The sequence below is a fragment of the Melitaea cinxia genome, chromosome 15 (assembly GCF_905220565.1).
Source record: "Melitaea cinxia chromosome 15, ilMelCinx1.1, whole genome shotgun sequence".
NCBI lineage: Eukaryota > Metazoa > Arthropoda > Insecta > Lepidoptera > Nymphalidae > Melitaea > Melitaea cinxia.
The window spans coordinates 6,946,714-6,971,236 of record NC_059408.1 but is presented as its reverse complement, the minus strand read 5'-3'; the positions used below and the strand labels follow the sequence as shown (position 1 = coordinate 6,971,236).

Sequence of the window (24,523 nt, the reverse complement as noted above, 5' to 3'; positions counted from 1 at the left end):
CCTAAGGATTTCGATGGAACAGGAACAGCTACAGCAGACTACACTCACTATTGTCTATTCTAGGAGGAAGTTATAACTAATAATCAATAAACATTTATTTTAATTCAATGCAAGCATTTTTTTGTGAGAAATCTTTACCCATCATTTGCCTGCCCCCCCACTAATTTTGATACAGTCGAGGTTCTAAAGTCGCCACATACCTATATTTATTTATGCTTGACCATGCATAGCTTTTTACAAAGTATTCCGAAATTGATAAAAAAATATATTGGAAAGAGTAAACCCCGAAGTTGTTTTTCGCCTAGGAGGCGAGGAAGAAGCGCGGCTCGCAGCTTACTTGGCATAGGCATGGGAAAGAGCAGTCCTAATTTTTTAAACTTTCTTATTGTATTTTTTATTAGTATTACGGTAATAATAATCATAATATACTTTTTTGAAATCCTTGTATTGAGCCCTTTTGATACCAAAAACAAACAACACAGTTATTTACCATAATTATCATTGTTATTTGTTAGCGAAACCCTTCGTTAGCCCAGGTTTGCACAGTGTTACAATAAAAACCGCATATACAAATACGGTTTTATTGTAGTTATGAAAAGAGAAATTATTTAATTTTGTTAATACGAATTTTAGAAAATATCGACTAAAAATAACATCACTAGTGTATCGATATAATTGTCGACTATGAGGCATCACTTCGCTGGCGTATATACGTATTGCTTTGACCCTTCCTCCCCCAGACCTATCCCCCAAAAAGCAAGAAAGGGACAACTGCAGCTCAGACCGTTTTAGGTATATAATTTTTGACCAAAACAGTGTTTCGTAGTCGACTGTTTTCTCCTCAGAACATGGCAATTTTTTAAAAATTTTTTTTTTAGAAAATAAAAGAAGACTTCGGCTATGCCCCTATGTTTTCATTTTTTTGAAAGTATGCATATATTTTTTTTAATGAGTGTCTGAAAATGTACAAAAAATTATGCAATATTTCGAGTTTTTGAAGTCTCCTAATTTCTATGATAATAAGAATATGAAAAAAATCAAAACATAGGGGCATGGTCATGGCAGCAAAGAGTTCTATGTCACAAAAATATTTGATCTAGTGTCATTATCCAGGGAGAAAACAGTCGACTACGTTTGTATGGAGAAAGACCCGGTACCCTTTCCTCTTAACACGATTACGCTAACTGAACAATTACCAATACCGAGTGAACGACACCATAACCTTAAACAAGCAAATTTTATCATCGAGTGGATGTTTGTGTGTGAGAAAATAATCGGTAATATACTCACTCCCGTACATTGATAATAATCGATAATGCATAGGTATCTCATTATTCTACACAACACACACGATACAAACGTGAATCGTAAATACGCGAATTCAGTGGAATGGATTAAAATGATAGTTCCGTTTCCTGAGATGCAGTATATAATAATTCATGTTCCAATTTATGTATAATCTATTCATCATACTGAATTTTATTAAAATCCAACTAGCAAGTGACAGCTGGAGATTGACATTAACAGTCCTCACGGGTAATTCGAGTTGTACACAACCGTATATTACAATTACATCACTGTCATATTAGTGGATTATTTATTTACTTTTTTTTAATGTTTACTGTATAAATATTTCATTGCACACAGCATTCATGTTTTCCTTTATCCGTGATTGTATTATGAAAAGTAGATCTATTGGGCCGTGGGTGGTGTTGTGTGCATTTAATTATTATCGAGCTTGCCCCGCCATCTTATCGCGTGACCCCCGGTTCAGAGGCCTAAATTGGTACACATGTAAACATTAAACGTTTCGCATCTCAGTAGTTAAATGGTCGTTATTATGATACGTACATTCAGAAACGTGTTACGAACTACATAGAGCGAATATATTACAAGTAAGGTTTTAATATATAGATATTTACATAAAAAAATTATATACATACAGAAAAATTATGTTATTTATATTCGTAAGAGCACTGTTCGAGAACCCTTGAATAGATTTAAATATATTATTAAATAAAAAAATAATAATTTTAAGACAAGGAAAAGAAAATGAAGTTTTATTTACACTCAGGAAGGTCATTACAAGACAAAACGAAAATGTTCAAGGTACGCTTTCATTGATGACTTTTCATTGATTTCATTGAATTTATGATAGATCATGTAATTTCTATTAGTTGCTATTGAAAACATTTAAAATGTTCTGATGGCATCTAGCAAATAATTCTTTTACCCTTTATGTTGACTCACGGGAATAAATATGCTTCTGCTTTCATTAAGTACTGAATGCTTTAAATATTTAACATTTTCACTTTTGTTCATTTGAACGACATGCGAGTATATCTCAGAAAATTAAAAATGCGCTAGCAAATTAGTGATCTTTTGACTTATGATAGAATTTCTTATAATAACATGACCTTTGAAAAACGTATTAAAAAATCCATGTATTTGTCTAAAGAAGATTTATCTTAAATCCAAAAACTATGCCAACAGATATTAATATAAAGATTAATAGATCATGTTTTAATCCATCCATCTTAAATTAATGTTATTTCAATAGGTTCTAGGAAAATCAAACTAAGTTGGTACTAAGTAATAAATACGATAATTATTCAATGTCGAGATACATGAAAAAGGCGTGTATTAACATTTTTGTTGTTCGAATATAAACAAAGTAAAAAAATATATAGCTGTGATACAAAAAGGTTAAAGTATATTTTAAAAAAAGCGCCATTTAACATAACATCTAATCCCTGGACATAACAAACTGTATTTTTATATTCATGGAGATCAGTAAAAATTACAAACAAAAATTAACGAACCACATCTTTACATTTATTGCGCTACCATGCATTACATTATGATTTATTCTTTAAAATTAAATCATTTTAATATGTTCAGACTAACAGACAGGTATATTAAAAATTAATACCTCATAAATATGAAAATTTAATGAAAATAACGCAATAATTGAAAATTAATAAGTTCTCGTAATTGAGTTGCTTGCAAACGATAATAACCGACTAATCGACAAGTAACACAAGGTAGGTTAAACAAAAAAAAAAAAAAACAGTCAAATACATATTATGAGCGACAACTCAAAACGTACTTGTCAGATAACAATTAAATTTAAATGGGAATACAGCTTATTAGCTTTCATTTAAAAAAAAAATCATCAAAATCATATAGCCAAAAGATATGAGGGTTCATACAGAAAAAAAAAATACAGTCAAATTTAAAGTTTCTCCTTTTTTAAATTTGGTTGAAAATGCCTTTACGTGAAGGATCTGATATTCCTCTACCTGAGTGGAAGCTAAATTACAATAGATCAGCTTTTTAAAATATCAAGTATAGTATAGTACATACAGAGTACGAATATTTGACATTCGATTAAGATCTATGTGCTATATATAAGGAGGCTTCCTCAATTCAGAAAGTTATAGAATTGGGTGTTATTAGAAGTGAAATAAAAATTTTGTTTAACACAAATTGGATATTTGTACATTTTGTAAACTGACTAGCCCGTTAGCGCAATTAGTAGTATTGCCCTGCTTTCTGCTCCTCGGGTTGTGGTTTCGACTTCCACCTGAGTCTGGGTGCTATATTTGTGTTTGTATGTGTATATATATATATATATATATATATATATATATATATATATATATATATATTTATATATATATTCTATAAAAGTCAGTTATTACCTATAACACAAGCAATAGGTAAGTTGCTTACCTTAGGAACAGGCGACCGTATGTGTGTGTTATAAGATATTTATTTACTTATTAAAAAAATACTTATATCGCCTACACAATAAATACATTTACAATATACAGTTGCGTGAGAGGAGTGAGAATGAAAGTATACAATAGTAGTAAATTTTGCAAGCGAAATGTAATAAGTTTCGAAGATCAAAGAAAACTATTTTTCTTGGTATTCGATTGTTCGGTTGTTTAAGAAACGTAATAATGTGTATAACGAGTTACGCATAGTTTTAAGGTTCCGTAGTAAAAGCGTGTAAATGTGAAGCATGAAGACTCTTGACCCGATGTCTTACAAAACTACTGCATATCCATCTGTTTCTCTATTAGTTTCTTATCCCGTCTCTAACATGACATTTCTTTAGAACTAAAATTATTAAGTTATTTTTAAGCTATTGATAACTAGAAATAAATCCTAGCGCAAAAATGTTTATTATACATTCGGCAATTTTAGCTTTACAAAAAAATTATTAAAATTACATTGTAATAATTCTTAAGTCTCTTTTAATATTTTACTTAATGATTTAGCGGTAATTTCGTCCTAATTAATATTTTGTGGCAAACACCTATATATGTAATAACTATTAAATTAATTTTAGGTAGTTTGTGAATTTTGTATTTTTTTAACAAATTAAAACATGGAATTAGATTTTGCCCATTTACTTTGTTGTCTAAACGAGATTGATTACGTAGGTTCTATATTTATATAATATTGCGATACTTATTAGGCAATCTACACTTCATAGAAATATTCTGTTACTACTTGTTGATTTTAAGCTATTTATGGTAACTAGTGGTCGCCCAGTGGCCGAAATTCAACCATAATTAATTTAAATTATTAGTTTGGACATTATAAAGGTTCTGTTGTCAAAGACTATACTTCTTTAATTATAATAAAAAGATATGCGTGTAACTGTGTGTGTATCAAATACATGGTAGTATATGTGATGTTTTCTTTTATTGATTAATTGTATTTTTATGCATTATTTAAAAAAAAATGCATTCTGCTCTCCTTTATATAAATTATAAGTGCGCGAAATTTCATACTCCTCCGTCAGCGCAATTTTCGTAAAAAAGGTATAACAAGTGTAGGTTATACAAAGTTTTTGCTTCACGTATTAATACATACATTATAACAATTTGGACTTTTGCCAATTTCAAAATACCTTATATACCACACATTATTATATAATTGAAATATCATAATTTCTTTCGTTCAACAATGATATAAAATAAATCTAAGGAATATATTACATATCTTTAAAAGGACAAGATCTTAGAGGATTGCTTTTGTGGTCTTAAAAGGTTACATACATTTTACTGTATGTTACCGCCGCCGTAAACGAAAGTTTCAAATGAACGGTGGTTTGCTAGCTTTCATCAAAATGTTTTCCACGGATAATCTCATCTAGATAATAGATTGCAGGAAATAGAATGGAATATTAAGTTCCTTAACTTCAACAAATGTGTCTGGATGGAAGTTCGAATTCGATTTGTATTACATCAATATAAAATAAATCGAGGATATTTTATTTTATTCATTCCATTTATTTCTTGGAGATGTCATTTTAAACGTATCTTTACGGTCTTCCTATACCTATGCAATAAAAACAGACCCAACAACACGTTTGTTTTAATTAATAAGCCGTTTAATATGCTTGAGGAAATAAACTCATACTCGCATCGAAGAAATATTAAAACATTGATAAACCATGAACAATTACGAAGTTTCTTTTTTTATTTATACTTAGCATATACATACAAGGTTAGCTGATTGAATGATATGCAAGCACCATTAAGCTCGTCTTACGTGAATACGTAAATGTATTGTATGATACAGAATTTAATATAAAAATAAATACTTTTTATTTTTTATCTTACTGCAATATAACCTAACCAAAGCAAATTTTAGAATGGGATCTATTAAAGTTTAACTGAGGTAGGGCACAGTAGGAAATATCCTGCTTAAAATCCCCGAACTTACAGAAGATTAGAGCTAAATAATACTACTTTCCAGCAATGTTTTTTTTTTCCTTTAGCGATTAAGGGTTACCTTAAGAGCTCCTGGGGGTAGGGTCGACAGCGTGCTTGCAATGCTTCAGAGGTTGCAGGCGTCTACAGGCTATGGTAATTGCTTGTTTTAAAGAGGAACTTACTAATTCAAATATGAGTTCCTTTTCGTCCAGCTGACGGAGCTCGTGTCGCGATCGTCGCTGCGGCCGCGACGGCGTGGCGTGTGGAGGCTGGTCGCCCAGGAAGGTAGGAGTGCCGTCGACCGTCGTTACCAGGGGCTTCAGGAGGCCACCGCGCTCGAATTCGTGCGCTGAGATCTTCCTGTCGAACAAAAATGATATTTGATATTTAAATAAATTAAACACTTTACTTGTTTGTTCAAAGCGTCAATTACAGAGTCTACCAATTCGATTTTAAACACAAAAAAAATTTCATGTTTACAATCCTGTTGCTAGAGGTTAGGACAGTGATTACTAAAGTCAACATCCGTAATATCATTTAGATTAGCTACTAATTCTAATATTTTTATTTATCCAATCAAGAAAGTACATCGGCCTGATTTTATCACAAGTATATCACGCCTACTCCAAGATGGCTGAGACAGCCGCAAATAAAGAACACAATTATACGCACCTGAAAACTTGTAAAAAGAAATTAAAATATTATAGAAATCTTGGGCTCTTCGTCGAAAGCATAAAATTATTATTCTATTTTTAGAAATCTGTAAAATTCGTATTTCTTTTTGGAACGAAGTTCGTTATTTAAATATATTTTAAGTTTCTTTATAACCTTCGCAGGTTTTAATTTTTTTTTTAAAGAAATATTTGTTTCGTTTCATTAACCAGTAATTGCTATAGAACATCCGCCAACCCGGAGTGGAGCAGCATGGTGGATTAAGCGCTGATCCTTCGCCTACACGGGGAAAGAGGCTTTTGCTCAGCAGTGGGATATTACAGGCTGAAGAGTACTATAACATTAAGTACGTAACGTAACGTACTGTAACATTAAATTGGCAAGCGTTTTATACGAAAAATGTTAGGTTTCGCAAAATTCGCAATGTTAAGTTGAATATTTTTAAACGTTAATACCATAGGTTAAATATATGCGTGTTCATTTCAAATATCCTCAATAATTAAGTTATAATTAAACTTGTGACTACAGTCCACACAGCATCGCTGAGTGATAATTGGACCGAAGTGCCAATTCTAACGATCTTATAATGTACCTAGTTAAGGTCATGAAGTTATTATGCTATTTTTTAAGTATTGTTATTAACAAATAATCTTGCTTTAAAGCCGACAAATAAAGTCCAAAATTTGAATAGCTATTTAATAAATCCCCAAGCATCGTAATAACATTTTATTTTTAAGACAGTCATTTACATTTAGATTGCATGATATCAAGCAAGAAAAATTTCGAATACTTGATAAAATTCTTGTCAATATATAATTTTTAACAAAATAGTTTGCAATATAAATTATTAAAAATGCCAAATAATATACTTATTACTACAATTTCACGCTAAATTGTGTTGGATAAACAAAATAAATTGGAGATAATAATATAAAATGTAACCGCATAATCTATTGCCGTCCGCTTGTGGAATAGCCACTGATTAAGATCTTTAAATTAAGATATTTAAAATTATGTTAAAGGGTACAAAAACCATTAATTTATTTTGATAATTATTATCTCAAATCACAAACAAATATTTAATCCTTTGAGTAAAATTGTTAATCCATTATAAAAATATACTAGCGACCCACCCCGACTTCGCACGGGTGCAAAAACTATCAGTGTTCCTCTACTATATTATGCATGTCTTATACATATAAACCTTCCTCCGGAATCACTCTATTTACTAAAGAAAACCGCATCAAAATCCGTTGCGTAGTTTTAAAGATCTAAGCATACAGACAGCAGGAAGCGACTTTGTTTTATAGTATGTAGTGATGTACAATTAATGAATGAAAAATCAATTATAAATCCGATTCGAATAAATTAAGAGTTAATTTCGTTCAATCATAATCTTTATCTTCATACAGTTCTAGAAAAGATAAAAAACATTATAAAAATTAAATTCGTTGAAAATAAAACTGCCATATAACTCGAAGACAAACAAATATCTAAAAGTAACTTAAATAATTTATCAAGCAAAGAAGATCTGTGTCCAAATTTCTTTAGAAACTTTTAAAACGAGAAGATAAAATTTTATCTGAGATAATTTTCGCACCTTTCAAGACATTTCTTATTACGATTCCAACGAATTTTTATTTTGGACAAACTTACCCTTTTTAAGTCTTAAGTTGCGTCGCCAAATTGTCTAAGACAAAAAGTTACTGTTTCCTTCTTTGCAGATACATTCAATTGAAGTACATACTTGAAACTTCAAATAATGTTTTGCCAAGTTTGAATAAGTTTAAAAAAGTTTAACATTGTTATGAGCGAAACTGTGGAAAAGGTTTTTTATTAAAGATCACTTAAATTTCTGGAAAAACCAATTTAAACTACAATTATAATAGAATTAAACCGTGACTGTGGCCATTTTTTGTTAAGGTATGTATGAGTTTTAAAATAGTCTATTATTTTATTAAGTTGCCTTTAACCGTCGAGTGAACTATGAAACAATTATTATAAATTAATTTATATTTTATTATTCATATAAATTAATAGAATCAGCGACGGTAAAAGATAAAGGATGGTCACAGTAATATAGCATATCAATACTAGATTTCATTAAAAACTAAAAATAGATATGCGAGTTGAAATATTCTGTTTGTACTTCAAAAATACTTCATCGTATTTGCAAGGGAGGTTAGCAATCTATTTGAACTGAGCATAGGCGGTATGCTAGCATTTCCAGGGAGTTTATTTAAAAATACGGGATATAAATGTATTTTATTAATTCATTTCTGTGGCTTGTTTTATTTTTTAACAAAAATATATTTATATTTATAGCTGCTTTCAACTGCTTCTTCTGCTAACAAACACAAAAAAGTTATTCTGTTATATTGGATATTATATCATTTCAAAGATTTCATATGAAACTATTTTAAATACAATTTTTTTTTTTTTTGTGTAAATTAAAAGCTTATTTGCACGATGTGATAGTTGACGTGTAAAATTTTTATCAATGGTTAACATACAACCTTTTCCGAAAGCGCGTTTGTCTATTTCAAATAAACAAAAAACTCAACATCTCTTCCCCATTCTACATTAGCATAAATGTATATATATAATAATTCTTACGAAATAGCGAACAAAAAGCAATATAATCTTGTCATCAGGCGAGTATTGATAAAATAAGAAAAGGTTAATGAGCAAATGAATATTAATATCTTCGAAAAGGTTATAAATTATGGACCTATTTACTCGTTTAGGATTAAGTATATTGAAATAATAAGTGAGTAGACAAGTAAGAGACGTGTGATTCGATCTTCGCACAAAATGTTTTAATGATATGACTAGCTGTTGCCCGCAACTTCGTTTGTGTGTAAATTTTGATGTTATACCTTATCAACTTTATTTGGGACTACTTATGGCATATAAAACATGCGTGCACTTTTAGAACGGAAAGTTAAGTAACATATAAAATTACAGAATACCTTACACGTACATAGGTACAAATATAGTACCTATGTAATAATCATGATGAAATTAAACAAAAATAACCACGCTTTTTTATTATCTTACGTTTAAACTTCAAAAAAAATCTTAATTTTTTGCAATAACATGTCCTGAAAATGATAAAAGGTACGTGGTAACCCCAGCTGTATGGCAGTAGGTATAGTGGGGTGACATAAGATTGATGAAGGCTACAAGAGCAGGTTGAGGCGACTAGGATAAGGCGAATTATTGACGCTCCAATAATATGCCTCTGTAAATTACGAGCATCCGAAATGATTAGGGTTCATGTTTTAATTGTTGATGTTGACAGCTAACGGATATCAAAATCGAAATTTAAAAAAAAAGTAGATGAGGATTAAGATAAAAATTAACTGTAGTTATAACTGTTTTAACCGTGTAATTCCTGACTTACGAGTATCTTAAATCTTAGGATAAAATGTAGTTTTATGTAGTTCGTAAAAGAATGACGAAAATTCATCATTACAAATACTCGAATTTTTGCTATCGCTGGGGTAAACGAGTGCTAGACCTTCAGGTTTCGACGATAATCACAAAATCAATGAAATTACTTTACCACATGCTAAGATAATTTAGAATCAAAACATAATGTAATTTATCTTTTTTATTTAGAAATATGAAGGTTTTATCATAAATTGATATTAACGAGGTATATTACAATGGGATACTAATAGTTACTGTGAGTTTTAGTAATCATTAGCAAACCCTAACAATTATAGTAGAAGCATAGTACAGAAGATTTTTTACATAATATTACAAAAGATGTACTCCTAGTATAGATTTGAATAATGTAATGAATACGTCACATTCAGTTTCACGCCAAACAACGTTGTCCTAAAATCAAAAGCGAATATTATTTTATTGTATTTATTAAAGTAAGTAAACAAATCCCTTATTAAATTTAATACAGTAGACTTTGATGATAAAGTCCAATATTACAATGATACAAATATTTTAAACAATTTAAAGTGTAATTTATATAAAATGAAGTCAATTTTATATATGCGATTAAGTCAATTACCTCAATGTGCCCGCCGCTCAAAAAGAAGGGTTCTTTAACAAGTTATGAGCTACTAATAGGCAATTACCAACTTAATTTCGATCAACTAAGTTCGCCTTTTTTTGCTTATCTCGTGGTAACATTAACTGGAAGCATTTATTACTTCCTCATTCTGGATTTTAGTTATTAATAAACTTGAACATAGAAAATTATTGAAACTTTTCTTTATCTTATCGTATCAATTTGTGTACAATATAGGCAAATTGTAAAAATTTATAATCGTTATAGCTTGTTTAAAATATTAAATTTTCACAAAATAACAGAGCATCGGCACTGCGACATAGTTTAACGACGTCATGTGTTTTTAATAAATATATTAAAGGTACTTAGCAAAACAGGAAAATTACGAGATCACCGGGATCTACATCAATTGAAATTCCGATAAGCACATGTCCCCTAATCTCATACACAAAAGAAGAGAATCTTAGCTTTTAGAAGTGGAATATTTATAGGGTACTACAATACAATACCGATTACCTTTGTACAGACCAAAAACGTACATTCGATGCACGTGCTCACGTTGTCGCAAATACGTAGCACTTTAATTCACTATCTCTGCGACAGCCACGTTAATAATTTAAAAGCTCTGCGGGGAACTTTGTCACCTACGTCATTGAAAACACTTAACGTAACTTATGTACCTGACAGGAGTAGTTGCGCCTGATCCAGAACCTGCCCTCGAAGGGGACGCTAGTTCGGCGCTAGGCGGCGTCGCGTGTGAGACTAACCACGCGTCCACTACCTGTCGCGTCGCCTTCCTGTAATAAAATATTTTATTAGTAATATTAAGGCTATCATTATTGATTTGAATACTATGATTTACATTTAAATAATGTATTTAACGAAGATAAAATAAATAAACATGATTGTTTCGATCTGAACAAAATGTTAATATTTTAAACAAGAATATTAATCAATATCTTTTAACATAGGTATGAATACTTACACGGTCGATAACAACAAAATTGCTCATTATATATAATACATATATCCTATCACGGAAGTTAGTTTAGCCTGCTTTTATTAACCGACTTCCAAAAAAGGAGGAGGTTCTCAATTCGACTGTATTTTTTTTTTATGTTTGTTACATCAGAACTTTTGACCGGGTGGACCGATTAAGACCTTTTTTTTTTAATCGAAAGGTGGTGTGTGTCAATTGGTCCCATTTAAATTTATTTGAGATCTAACAATTACTTTTCGAGTTATATCTAATAATGCGTTTTTACTTGACGCTTTTTTCGTCGACCTACGTTGTATTATACCGCATAACTTTCTACTGGATGTACCGATTTCGATATATCTTTTTTTGTTGGAAAAGGAATATCCCTAGTTTGGTACCATGATAAGGAAACCAGGTTCTGATGATGAAATCCCAGAGAAATCGAGGGAAACTCTCGAAAATTCGCAATAACTTTTTACTGGGTGTACCGATTTTGATAATTTTTAATTTAATCGAAAGCTGATGTTTATCATGTGGTCACATTTAAATTTTATCGAGATCTGATAACTACTTTTTGAGTAATCTTTGATAACGCGTAGTTACTTAACTATTTTTTCGTCGATCTACGTTGTATAACTTGTCAATGTAATTGAAGTCGGTTTTTTTTCGTTTGTCTGCAAACACAATTATAATATTGACCATTTATACTGTAATTTCCTACGAATTACAAATTTATGTTTCGTATAAGTGCTATCCGCAGTGGTATTACAGCGTGTTGTATTAAATTCCACCCCTTCTCCAGAAATCGGACATTTACAAGCTCTCATTTAGTCTAATTGTTATGAAGTTATTGTAGAAATGATTATTTTTAGGTCTAGGTTATATGAGATAAACTACTTATGTATTGCGACGAAATATTGAAGGAAGTAATATACAAAATTTTGCATATTTTTCAAGAAGATAAAAATATAAACGCACTTGAATTTTATTATTTCACGTAAAGTTTCCAGAACAAGAAAATATCGTTCGAACTTGGTCAAACATTTATCACCAAACTATATGAAAACAAAAGATTTATGTACCAAATAATATTAAATTGAATCATATTTTTCATATTAAAAACTTCGCTTTTTTATAAAAATAGTTACTTTATGAGCTAAACTAGAATGAACTAATAAGAGAATATTCGCAACTTATTTTCTTTTTTCATATTATAATTTTGTTTGCTAGCAAACGATAAAAAACCGACATCAATTAGATCGACAAGTAACGCAATATGAGTAGACAAAAAATAATTGTGTTTGCTCGCAAACGAAAAAAAAACCGACTTCAATTACATCGACGAGTAATACAACGTAGATCGACGAAAAAATAGTCAAGTAACAACGCATTATCAAAGATTACTCAAAAAGTAGTTATCAGATCTCGATGAAATTTAAATGTGACCACATGATAAACTTCGGCTTTCGATTAAATTAAAAATCATTAAAATCGGTAAACCGAATAAAAAGTTATTGCGGATTTTCAAGAAGTTCCCTCGATTTCTCTGGGATTCCATCATCAGATCCTGGTTTCCCTATCATGGTACTAAACTAAGGATATCTTCTTTCCAACAAAAGAAGAATTATCAAAATCGGTACACCTAGTAAAAAGTTATTGCGGATTTTCAAGAGTTTCCCTCGATTTTTCTAGGATCCCACCATCAGATCCTGATTTCCTTATCATGGTACTAAGCTTGGGATATCTCCTTTCCAACAAAAAAAGAATTATCAAAATCGGTATGTCCAGTAGAAAGTTATGCGGTATAATACAACGTAGGTCGACGAAAAAGCGTCAAGTAAAAACGCATTATTAGATATAGCTCAAAAAGTAGTGGTTAGATCTCAAATAAATTTAAATGGGACCAATTGGCACACACCACCTTTCGATTAAAAGAAAATTTGTCGAAATCGCTCCACCGAGTCAAAAGTTCTGATGTAACATACATAAAAAAAAAAAAAAAATACAGTTGAATTGAAACCTCCTCCTTTTTTGGAAGTCGGTTAAAAATAATCAAGTAAATACGTACTATTAAAGATTACTCAAAAAGTCCTCATCAAATCTCAATCAAATTTAAATGGAACCACATGACACGAACCAATTTAAAAAAATATTGAAATCGGTCCACCTAGTCAAAAGTTCCGAGGTGATATACGTACAAATTAAAAAATTAAGAACTTCCTTCTTTTTTGGAAGTCGGTTAAAAAGCAACGTTAAAGCCGGTTGTGACCAAACAGATTTCACGTAACGCACATAAACGGCGTAGTCAAATTTTAAATGCGCATATTGTACTTGCTTGATAGCAATCAATGATTTTATGACATCAATTTACAAATAGAATAACCAGACCTACTTATTACAATAGGTCCAATGTAAACTAACTTTATTCCACCGTGTTCCGCAAAGAAGCAGATCCAACCAGTCGTAATAATATTTATTATAAAATTTACGAGATTGCCTTGTTATGATCGTGGCTAAGCTTGTTTAAGCTTGTTTCCTCATTGTGCTGTCTGTGTCTGTTTGCTTACGTAGGACGGTCTTAACTTAATACGATTAACCATTGTATTCGTTGACAGACTTTCAGTGTCATAAATTTGATTTTAAACTGTTTAGGTATGTAGTTGAACCTATTTAAATTACGATATAAGTAGGTACATTTAATCGTGCTCCCTTATGGAGAAAATACCTAGAGGTAGTTAGGTACCCCAGTGTTGATATTTGAGTTCCAAGACATTTTGTCATCTACACTTAATATTTATAATAAACGGTTAGTTAATAATGGTTATTATTATAGCTATGGAAGTCTTATATAAGAAAGTACAAGGTACAATATGGTATTGGCGATATTTGAAAAATTTAACTTCAAGCCATACACAATCTATCCAGGCTCTTCCTTTGCGCATACGAATAAATCTGGATTCGAGAAGGATTTTTCCTGTTGATTTTAATATTATATTATAACAATGGAACCGGACTATTCAATAAAAGTACTTGGTTAGCTAAAAAATATTGTAGAAATGTATAGTATCGTACAATCAAACTAAACATACACTAAATATGCTAATGTTTCAATTGAATGATTAAAATTACGGTGAAAGGTTATCGTGACACGATTGAATTACTAGGATACCTAAACAGTGAACTTACAATATTATTAACAATCTATCTTTCTGACATTAATGTAATAGTGGAATCGGTCCCCAGGAGACCGAGAGATTATGCTTAGTAACTAACGAGTCCCGAGACGCGAACTCGACACCGCCTTAACGACTGCAAAAAGATAATGCACCGATATATTATATTATCTTCATGTCAAGCAATATTGTTTATAATTTGATATCATATAATTTCTATATAATATTAGTATTGTGTTTTAAAGGATACATTCTTATCATTTAGATGCATTAAAAGTTACGATACAATTGAAAAAAAAATTGACTCCGACTGGCCGTTTCTTCCGCTTACAAAAATTTATTAAAATTAAAGAAATGAAACTTAAATTGTACACTAGAAGATATAAATATCCTACCCCAAATGTTCTCCATAGTAAAATCAAATAAATGAAAGTATCTGTAATCGAAAACTCGACAACATCTGGTAAGATATAAAATATAAAATATGAACCTGAACTTAGACGCAGATGAAACCACATAGATCGCAAAGTTTCGCATAAAACCTAAACCAACTACAAATTGTTGAAAACAAAACATATTGCAATTGCTTGATAATATAAACACTGTAAACACTATTTATGGGATAATGCATTAAATTAAATGTCAATCATGCTCTTTTGAATGAAAAGCAAATAGAGTTGCCGCTTTCATTGCAGTTCGACCGGAAATTTAATCAAAAACAACCAACTGTTAATAACTTAATATCTTTTATTCACATTATATTTCGCACCTAATAGCCTGAAGCTTAGTCCGGTTGTTAGACTGAAGTAATTTCAACTGTTATGTATTAATAATGACGATTACTTAAAGTATCATAGCATTTTATTTTTTAACATGCATATTATGTTTTTCACGCAAGACATAACGAAATTAGTTTCACGTCCAGTAAAATTAATGTATAAAAAACGAATAACATTTTAATTTTTGTAATAAAGACTCAAAAGATATTTTGTGCCATTACGGAACAAAGAAATTTTTAATCTGATTTGATATAAGAAAAAAACCTTTTACAAATTAACTACCCACATTATTGATTTTAGACTTAAAATCAAAATGGGCAATTTTAATTTATAATAACATTTTTATATTTTTAATAGTATATGACTATAATTGTCTGACTTATTTGTCCGGTCGCGGTCGATTGAAAACTATTAGCCGCTTAAATAGAAATTACAACCGGTAATTAACTTGTTTTAAATTCTATAATATTTCAAACGCAACACAAATAACTTTACAGTAAGTAATTAAAAAAAAAAAAACAAAAATTAATGAAAATAAAGAACTTTTTAAAAAAATTTCAATTTGACTACAGACGGACAATCAACAAAAAAGAGTGAAATATGCGTGTGTGTCAAATACATAGTAGTGTGTGTAATGTTTTTTTTTTGATCTTATCTATTTTTATGTATAATTTTAAAATAATATTAGCATTCTGCGCTCCTTCTCTATACAAACTATAAGTGTGCGAAATTTCATACTTCTCCGTCCGCGCAATTTACGTAAAAAAGGGTACAAAGTTTTTGCTTCACGTATAAATATATAGATATATTAATCGATTACGATTCATCAAAATATAACGTATTTTACTTGAATTACTTTAAAGGCAAGAAATTTATTAATATTTTTCTATTATGTTATGAACTTTAATACTTTTGTCTATTAGACTTGTAATTAATAAGTCGTTGTAAATTACATCGCAATTATCGTGGAAATTAAATAAATTCTAGCTATACAGTAAGTAAATTTTACTGGTTTCAAACGATATCCATTTTGTTTTATGAACTACAATAGCTGCGCCCACAACTTCGTCCGCGTGGAATTTAACAAGAAGTTAGTTTCAGTTAAAATAAACAAATTTCTAAAATAAAGTAGCCTAAGTTACTTATTATATCAGCTACCCGACTAGAAAAAAAGTCAGGCTCAACCAGATCTGAGATTATCTGGACCGGATCAGGATAGAAGGAGACATACCAGATCTGGCAAGCTTTATCAGGACAGCTTTATCCAGACGAGGATAGCCTGATGTAAAATATAATCAAGTATGGTAAGGCATACTGGATCAGGACCCGGACCGGTCCAGATGAGGATAGCCTGATGTAAAATATAATCAAGCATGGTAAGGCATGCTGTATCAGGACCTGGACCGGTCCAGATAAGGATAGCCTGATGTAAAATATAATCAAGTATGGTAAGGCATAACTGCATAACTGCATCAGGACCCGGTTCGGTCCAGATCAGGATAGCCTGAAAGAAATTACGCGGACTGAGCCTGAATTATCAGAACAGTCTAGCAGGGAGTCCATTTCTACATAGTGGAGCAGTCGTAAGTAATAGGAAATAGTCAATTAGTAGTTAAATATTAGAAGTTATACTTAAATAAAATTTAATTAATAATAATAATTAATTAATAACATAAAAATAAATAAAAATAATTGATATTTAAAGTAAAAACAAAAATAAATAATACATTGGAAAAAATAAACGGAAATAAATATAATAATAATTATGTTAAGTAATATATTTAAATATAAACTTAAATAATTCACTTTTTTTATTAAACATTTTTTTCAAGAATATGTACGTTCGTGTTTGTTAAAAGGACCGGACCGGGCATATCCGACCCGGACCAGGCAATCTATCTCATCTCATCCTGATCAGGTCCAGACAAATCTTCTGCGTTACATACCTTATCCGGGCCAGATCGGTCCTGCTAAGGAACACGATAAAATTTCTACTCGGGAAGTAAAAAGCGGTTATTTTATTTAATATTACAAACAGACACTCTAATTTTATTTATTTGTATATAGATAAAAAAAATTAAACACTTAATAAACCTAGCCTCATCTAAAAAAACAAGAGTATTTATATTATACGATATTATAGAACACTTTTTCGTGATTTGAAGTCAACGTAAAACAACGCCTAACAACAAAAATTTTGAAAATTTTTAAATCGGTAGATTTAGATTTTATTTATTTATTTATTTACACTTTCGCACACTAATACAAGGTTTTAACAGCATAACAAATGAAATATAAAAATAAAATTTGCATCAGCTGCAACAGGCGGCCTTATCGCTAATACAGCGATCTCTTTCAGGCAACCTTTGGGCAGAGGACTAAATAAGAAGTGTGGGATGGGGCGCAAAAATGTTATGTAGCATACATATCAACATAGTCACAAACGTACATGTACACCAAATACATTTACTTACATATACATAATACTTACTTACATATACATACATTCAGATATATACATATACACATACATATACATACATATACATACACATACATACACAATGGATTTCTGTCGTCATTGAGAATAATAAAACGATTGGCAAACTTAATTCAGTAATGACATTTTAGAATTAGATAATTAGATTAGATTTAGATTACCATCAAATTGTATTGATTTTTTTGACCCGTAATAATTGATTAACGTTCCGCGAAATGGAACTTTTTAAATATTCTACTTGATTAAATTCTAAGCTAGTGTTGAATATGTATATTTAAAAGGACGCTAAAATAACTTAAAACGTTTTTAAATAATTTTGAATTGTAAATTTTATCGGGACATTAATGATTAAGCAATGTTAAGAATACAATATAAGCTAGAAGAGCTAATAAAAATAAAATTGACACAACCTAGCTTTTTAGAAATTAACTAAAATAGGAATAAATTTTAAATTTAACTTACTGTTTCTTGTATTTATATATTAAAATAAATTATGAATATAATTTTGTAATTGGCCTAGCAGAGTATAGTTTTTTTTAATGTTCGAAGGAGCCTCTCAGGAGTTAGTAATCGCGACAAGCCCTTAAGGCAACTGCTAGCGGGATCGTGGAAGTGCAACCGCGTCCCTGCGTTTCCCTCTAGGCGTAGACGAAGGAACACCCCAGAGTCAGTCCGTGCAAATCGAACATACCCTCCAGCTCCCCCGGGCTAGAGGCATCCGTTAGGGATTTCCTCTGGGTTAAAAAAGGCTATAGTTTCATAGATAGATTACCAACAATATTATGGTAATTACTAGTATAATTCACGTTTTTTGTTTTTATTGACTACGTGAAGGGTTAATAAAAAAATCCTATTATTTTTACGGTCTTCAAAATTTTATTAAGGTTGTAAACTTGAATACACCGAACAAATCTTCTGTGCTATCTTGGTAACTACCATCCACTAACATAAAATAACAATAAATCAAACTATCTAATATCGTAAAGGAACCGCCTAATGCCAAAAATCATAATGTGTATAAAGATATTCATTTCTTGTATTAACAAAATTGTTATTAAACATAACTGGAGTAAATAGAAGCAACAAATAACGTAGCATTCTCCTAATGAAAGAGTTCTTAAAATCGGTCTAGTACTTTTTAAGTTAACTCATTACAAATAAACAAAAAGATCTAATATTTACTCTTTATAATACTAGATATTTTATTTTTGATTTTAAAATAATTTAAGTATTAGGCACTTAGGCACTGCTAATAAAACCTCATTATAAAAAAAAAAACCTCAAAGTAAATAAAACCACATTTATGAAAGCGTTTTATTTTTCATAATATATATTATTTGACATATCAGTGACATAGTTTTCACTGTTCCCTTTCACTTAATATTTTTTAACCTACTTCAAAAAAAGGAGGAGCTTACTCAATTCGACCGATTTTTTTTTTGTTTGTTCGGGGATAACTTCGTCGTTTATTAACCGATTTTGATAATTCTTTTTTTTTTTTTGTTGGAAAGGGTGGTCCCTGGTGAGGTACCGTGATAAGGAAACCAGGATCTGATGATGAGGTCCCAGAGCAATCGAGGGAAACTCTCGAAAATCCGCATAACTTTTTACCGAGTGTATCGATTTTGATGATTTTTAAGTTAATCGAAAGCTGATGTTTATCATGTGGCCACATTTATATGTCATCGAGATCTGATTACAACTTTTGAAGTAATCTTTGATAATGCGTGTTTACTTGACTATTTTTTCGTCTACCTACGTTGTATTACTTGTCGATATAATTAAAGTTGGTTTTTTTTTCGTTTGCCTGGAAACACATTTTTTTTTAATGATTGTGTACATAATATTATGCAGAGTATTTTTACAATAAAAAACAAATTCCAATACAAAGGCATTCAGAAATGAGGTTTCATTTTCTCACTAATACACACTTTTTATTTTTATGTAGTTTTTTTATCTTATTTAAAGTAAGTTTTTTTTCTATTGTCAACATGATACAAAGTTTTAATGTTAACATTCATATCGTAACAACAAATATGTAGCTTTATATACTATATATTACATCGCCGAAAACGAAATACGTCGAAGACATTAGTCGCGCACAAGTAGGTGGCCTTTATCGTATGTGATGTGATAGAGGCCAGACGGACTACATTCATAATCAGATGTTATACAAGAAGAATACGTCATCCACAAATAAAAACATATGTGTTAACAAAATTACTAATTTTATAATCTTTGGAAGTTTAGTTAGTTAATATGATTAATAACTTAGTATCATACATTATCCATGTTTATAAGACACTAGCATCTCGCTCCGGCTTCGCACGAATATTTAACGAAAAATTGAAAATAATTTTTGTTCCCCAATTTTTTTGAAAATATAATATATATATATATATATATATACTTTCGGAGCCTATTCAATGCACACAAACAATCAAATCTATCCTTTTTATAATATTAGTATAGATGAGACATCTACAACTTTGTCCTAGCTTTGTTATTTTGATCGGTAAAATAACTTAAATCGTATATTTAGTAAAATTTCTTTTAAAATATTTATTACTTATAAAAATACAAGTTCTTACATTGGTGCAAATAACATAATTTTAGCCATGCGACTGTCAGCCGTGGTATATTAATTTGTACCAGTATAAAAAGCCACGATCCACGTCACACAGCACGCTAACGTAAATTAATGATAGTTATTATAATATGGACGACAGCGACGTTACAAGAGTGATAACGTATGTCATGTCATGTCAAGTGTTTAATATCAAAAGTTTTATCAAAGTGCAATAAAAAGGAACCTGTTACAATGTTGGCATTTACATAAAGTTATCACTATATTTTATTACATTTAAACGAATTACATAATCGACTTTTTTACATTGTCATGCGAAATATAAATTGTAATTTATAACAGTATTTCATAGAGTTCAAGCTATTTAGATGAAGTAATGGCTCATTGTTATTAATTGATACGTTTCACGATTTTTTTAAATATAAGCGTAGTATTTTACCAACGATAAATGTTCAAAGAAAAAACAGAGATAATCAGTTCTATAGATGATAGAAATATACGTAACTTTTTTTTAGACCTTTAAAAAATATAACAATTAATAGAAAATTATCGTTTTGAAAAAAATATTAAACAGAATCGTCCTTGATACTGTTTATAATAATGTATAGAGGTATAGGAACTAAGTTAATAGTATTTAACTCGAGGACAAACAATTTATGAACTTGGTAGCGGAGTCGCTTTTGTCTAAGCTCAGTAGAGTACTTTTGAGATATGTTGTGGTAACTGCTACGAGACACATTTACTTCATACAAATAAGGCTTATGGAGATTTCGTGAACCTTGAAATAAGGTAAACTAATGCAAGTTAAGGATTTAATAAGATTTTATATTAAATACGTTTTTATTTAGATATTTAAAATGTTCAACCTATTTATTGTCTGCCATAAAAGTAACTTAACCGTAGTCTTATAAAGTGATATTGAAATTAAAGGTTCAAATTTTAAAATACCTATGTAGTTTGTCACAAATGTTAAAATGGCATACCCAGTTTATAATATAAAGGTATTTTAGTAAATATTTATTTTATTGCAAACAATTGTTTTTTCGTTCTCTCTTATAACATTGAACCAACTATCCTATTATGGACGATACCTAAGCAATGCGGAGCTATATTTTTTTGCATCTTGATGCCGAAGGCAACTTATTGCACGAACAAAAATATATCTGTCACAATCTATACTAATGAATAAAATTGGTGTCTCTGTTTATAATATTAAAATAACAGCTTTTTACTAAAAGCAAATACCAATTTTTTTTTTTTACAATTTTGTCTGTCAGACTGTCTGTCTGTTTGCTAATCTCTGAAACGGCTGAACCGATTTTGACGGGACTTTTACTGGCAGATAGCTGATGTAATTAAGGAGTAACTTAGACTACTTTTATTTTAGAAATATTTTTATTTTGTAACTCTGGGAGCTGAACAAGATTTTTTTAATACCACGCGGAAGAAGTCGGGGGCACAGCTAGGATTACTAAAATATAAAACTGAATGATTAGTGTGAAAATACCTTTAACAAAATTGTATTTCAGCTCATTTAACCAACCTTTTGAAAGAGTAAACTTTGACATTCATTAGCAAGGAGTCGATGTATCGTAAGTAACTTTCACCCCCGCTTTTAAATTTTGCCGACGATTCTGATTAGGTTACATAATTGTTTTACTTTGATCAGTTCAAATGGCGTCATATATTACTAAGAATGTCTTTTCTTTGTCAATTTGATACTATGATAAAATTATAATATGAATTTTTCTCACGTAACCTTTAAGGGTACGTGAGAAAAACTGATTTATTAGTAATCAGTAACTACTTATATTTGTTAAAGTTATATAGATGCCAGATTACTTTTAAATACTCTCTTTACAGTTACATTTTAAGTTCAAAGATATTTACTAGCTATTAGCTGTAACCCTGCGCGTCGCTACGCTTTTTTTTGGTCGTAACAACTCAGAAATGAATAGTTTACGATTCTATAAACGACATACAGACAAACATTCGTTTTTATATCTATATAGAAATGGAATAGGTTTAAGCAAACATTAAAATACAATTATAAAATAGTAGTACAACTTTACAAGTTGTATTACTATTTTATAAATTAATCTAAAATGTATTTTGCTAGATTACTAATGGTAAAGCCAACAATATAGAAAAGCTTTTTTACGCTGACCTGATAAGGTTTTCTAAGACAATAGTTTAAAAACTTTATACAGGGATTTCAGTAGTTTAATACTTCAGGGATCTCCCGAAACGGGTATAAAACAGCAGTTTTATTCCGGTTTCAGGCAGTTTCTTTGAAAAATGTAACTTGTACTTTTGCGGAACTTTTAAACTACTAAGGTCAGGGTTACAAAACTCTTGTAAGACAACACTTTTTGAAAGACCTTTCGTGCTCTTTGATGCCTATATCCTAAATCCAAGACAACAAGCGCCTTTTTAGTAATAAGTTAAGTCTGTCTGTTCTTCTATGATATATTTAAAAACAAATAAAAAGGTTTACCTTAAGAAATAGTCGTGTACAAACTCCTGGTTCTCATCAAGCCAGGCTTCAGTGCGGGCACATTCTGCATCGTAACAGGTTGGCGCGGGCATGCCACCGCCCGCGCCACCTGGAGGCTCTTCTATGCTCCGCAGCTGCAGACCTGGAACAACAGAGAAAGATTTTAATTCACTCGTAATTTTAAATAAAGTATAATTGAAACAAAAACGCAGAAGTTAGCCATGGGTTGGTAGAATAGAATAAATATTATATTTAGGTATTAATCTACTTATTGAGAGACGTTCATCCTTGTTGAGAATTATTTAAAGAACATTATAAAAATCCTTACTAGGAACTTTATTATTCAAACAATTGAAGCAACAACTTAAATCCATGATTTTAATAATCGTTTTCATTTAAATCCACAACTTAAAATCACTCTTTTCTGACATAATCTTCTTCTTCTTCTTGATTAATGGCTTTCAATAGTGCCAAATGAGCACAGATGATTTCGCCAATGTCACGTAGAATGGAGAATCTGACTTAATGTTAACATTTAAATATTTAAAAGTCACTTTGAGTACCTACTTACATAATTATACGTAGGTGATACTCTTTGGTCAATTTTTATAATATGTCAAAAAGGTAACAGTCACTATTAAAATTCGAAAATTATTTTATGACATTCGATGTGATTATGAGTTTAATCAAGTTTCTTGTTGACTAATGCGTTTATACTTTTGCCTTTTCGAATTAAATATATTAATTTAAACACGAGTGTTTACAATAGTAAACTAAAATATTGTGTAACTGTCAAAAATTGCTCTGGGTTACCAGTAATAATATCCACCTCCCACATGTTGCCTGTTACTGACACTTTTGAATAAAAATGAATTTAAACCGCAACTTAAATACATTCTTAGTTATTTGAAATATGTACGCCTTGCCGTACTTCCTTATTTCTATTTGGCTATCTTAAAATTAAAAAATAGCAGAAGATTGTGTTAATTGCACTATTGGTATAATACAAGTATTGTTTAGAAGTTTGCTAGTAGTCTTGACAGTCGTAACAGAGCTAACCTTAAATTTCTTTCTTTTTCCTTTTTTTTTGATTATTGTTCTTAAATTTATCATTGAGTACTTTTTTGTACTTTACATTATATTATTTGTAAGGAATAATATGTAAACTAATAGCCTCTTTAAGTTTTTTTTTCACATTAGTAAATATCAAATGAGGTATTTGTAAAATTAGATCATGCATCCCTGAGCACGGACAATCTAATAGTACTAACTACTTGAATGTAGGTACATGAATGTAGTCACATATTACGTAAATAAATACAAGTAGCGACCCATTTGTCTATATTGTTTCATCTAAACATGTTCAAAGTTCATGCTGTACCAGTATTATGTCATTTTTATACTTCACATGACCCGGCGAAATTCGCCACCACATTATCGACTACATTTAAAGTTTTAAAAATCAAAAAAAATATATAATTAAACACCAAACAAAAGCCACTTGTGATTTTTATCTCTATTTAAGTTTAACAATTACATTTATATCTCTAAATCTCAAAAATATGGTG

At 30.3% G+C, this 24,523-nt stretch overlaps 1 protein-coding gene across 1 annotated transcript in view; it reads right to left on the bottom strand.

Annotated features, from left to right (window-relative positions):
* LOC123660645 (dual 3',5'-cyclic-AMP and -GMP phosphodiesterase 11-like) overlaps positions 1–23,793 on the bottom strand; it is a 92,687-nt gene extending 68,894 nt beyond the window's left edge. The window contains exons 1-4 of the mRNA XM_045595700.1: positions 23,769–23,793; positions 22,956–23,097; positions 11,121–11,237; positions 5,918–6,095 (exon numbers count right to left, since the gene is read on the bottom strand). Of these exons, the coding sequence (XP_045451656.1) occupies positions 5,918–6,095; positions 11,121–11,237; positions 22,956–23,097; positions 23,769–23,793 (462 nt within the window). The remainder of the gene's footprint in view (positions 1–5,917; positions 6,096–11,120; positions 11,238–22,955; positions 23,098–23,768) is intronic.
* Between the last annotated feature and the right edge of the window lie 730 nt (positions 23,794–24,523).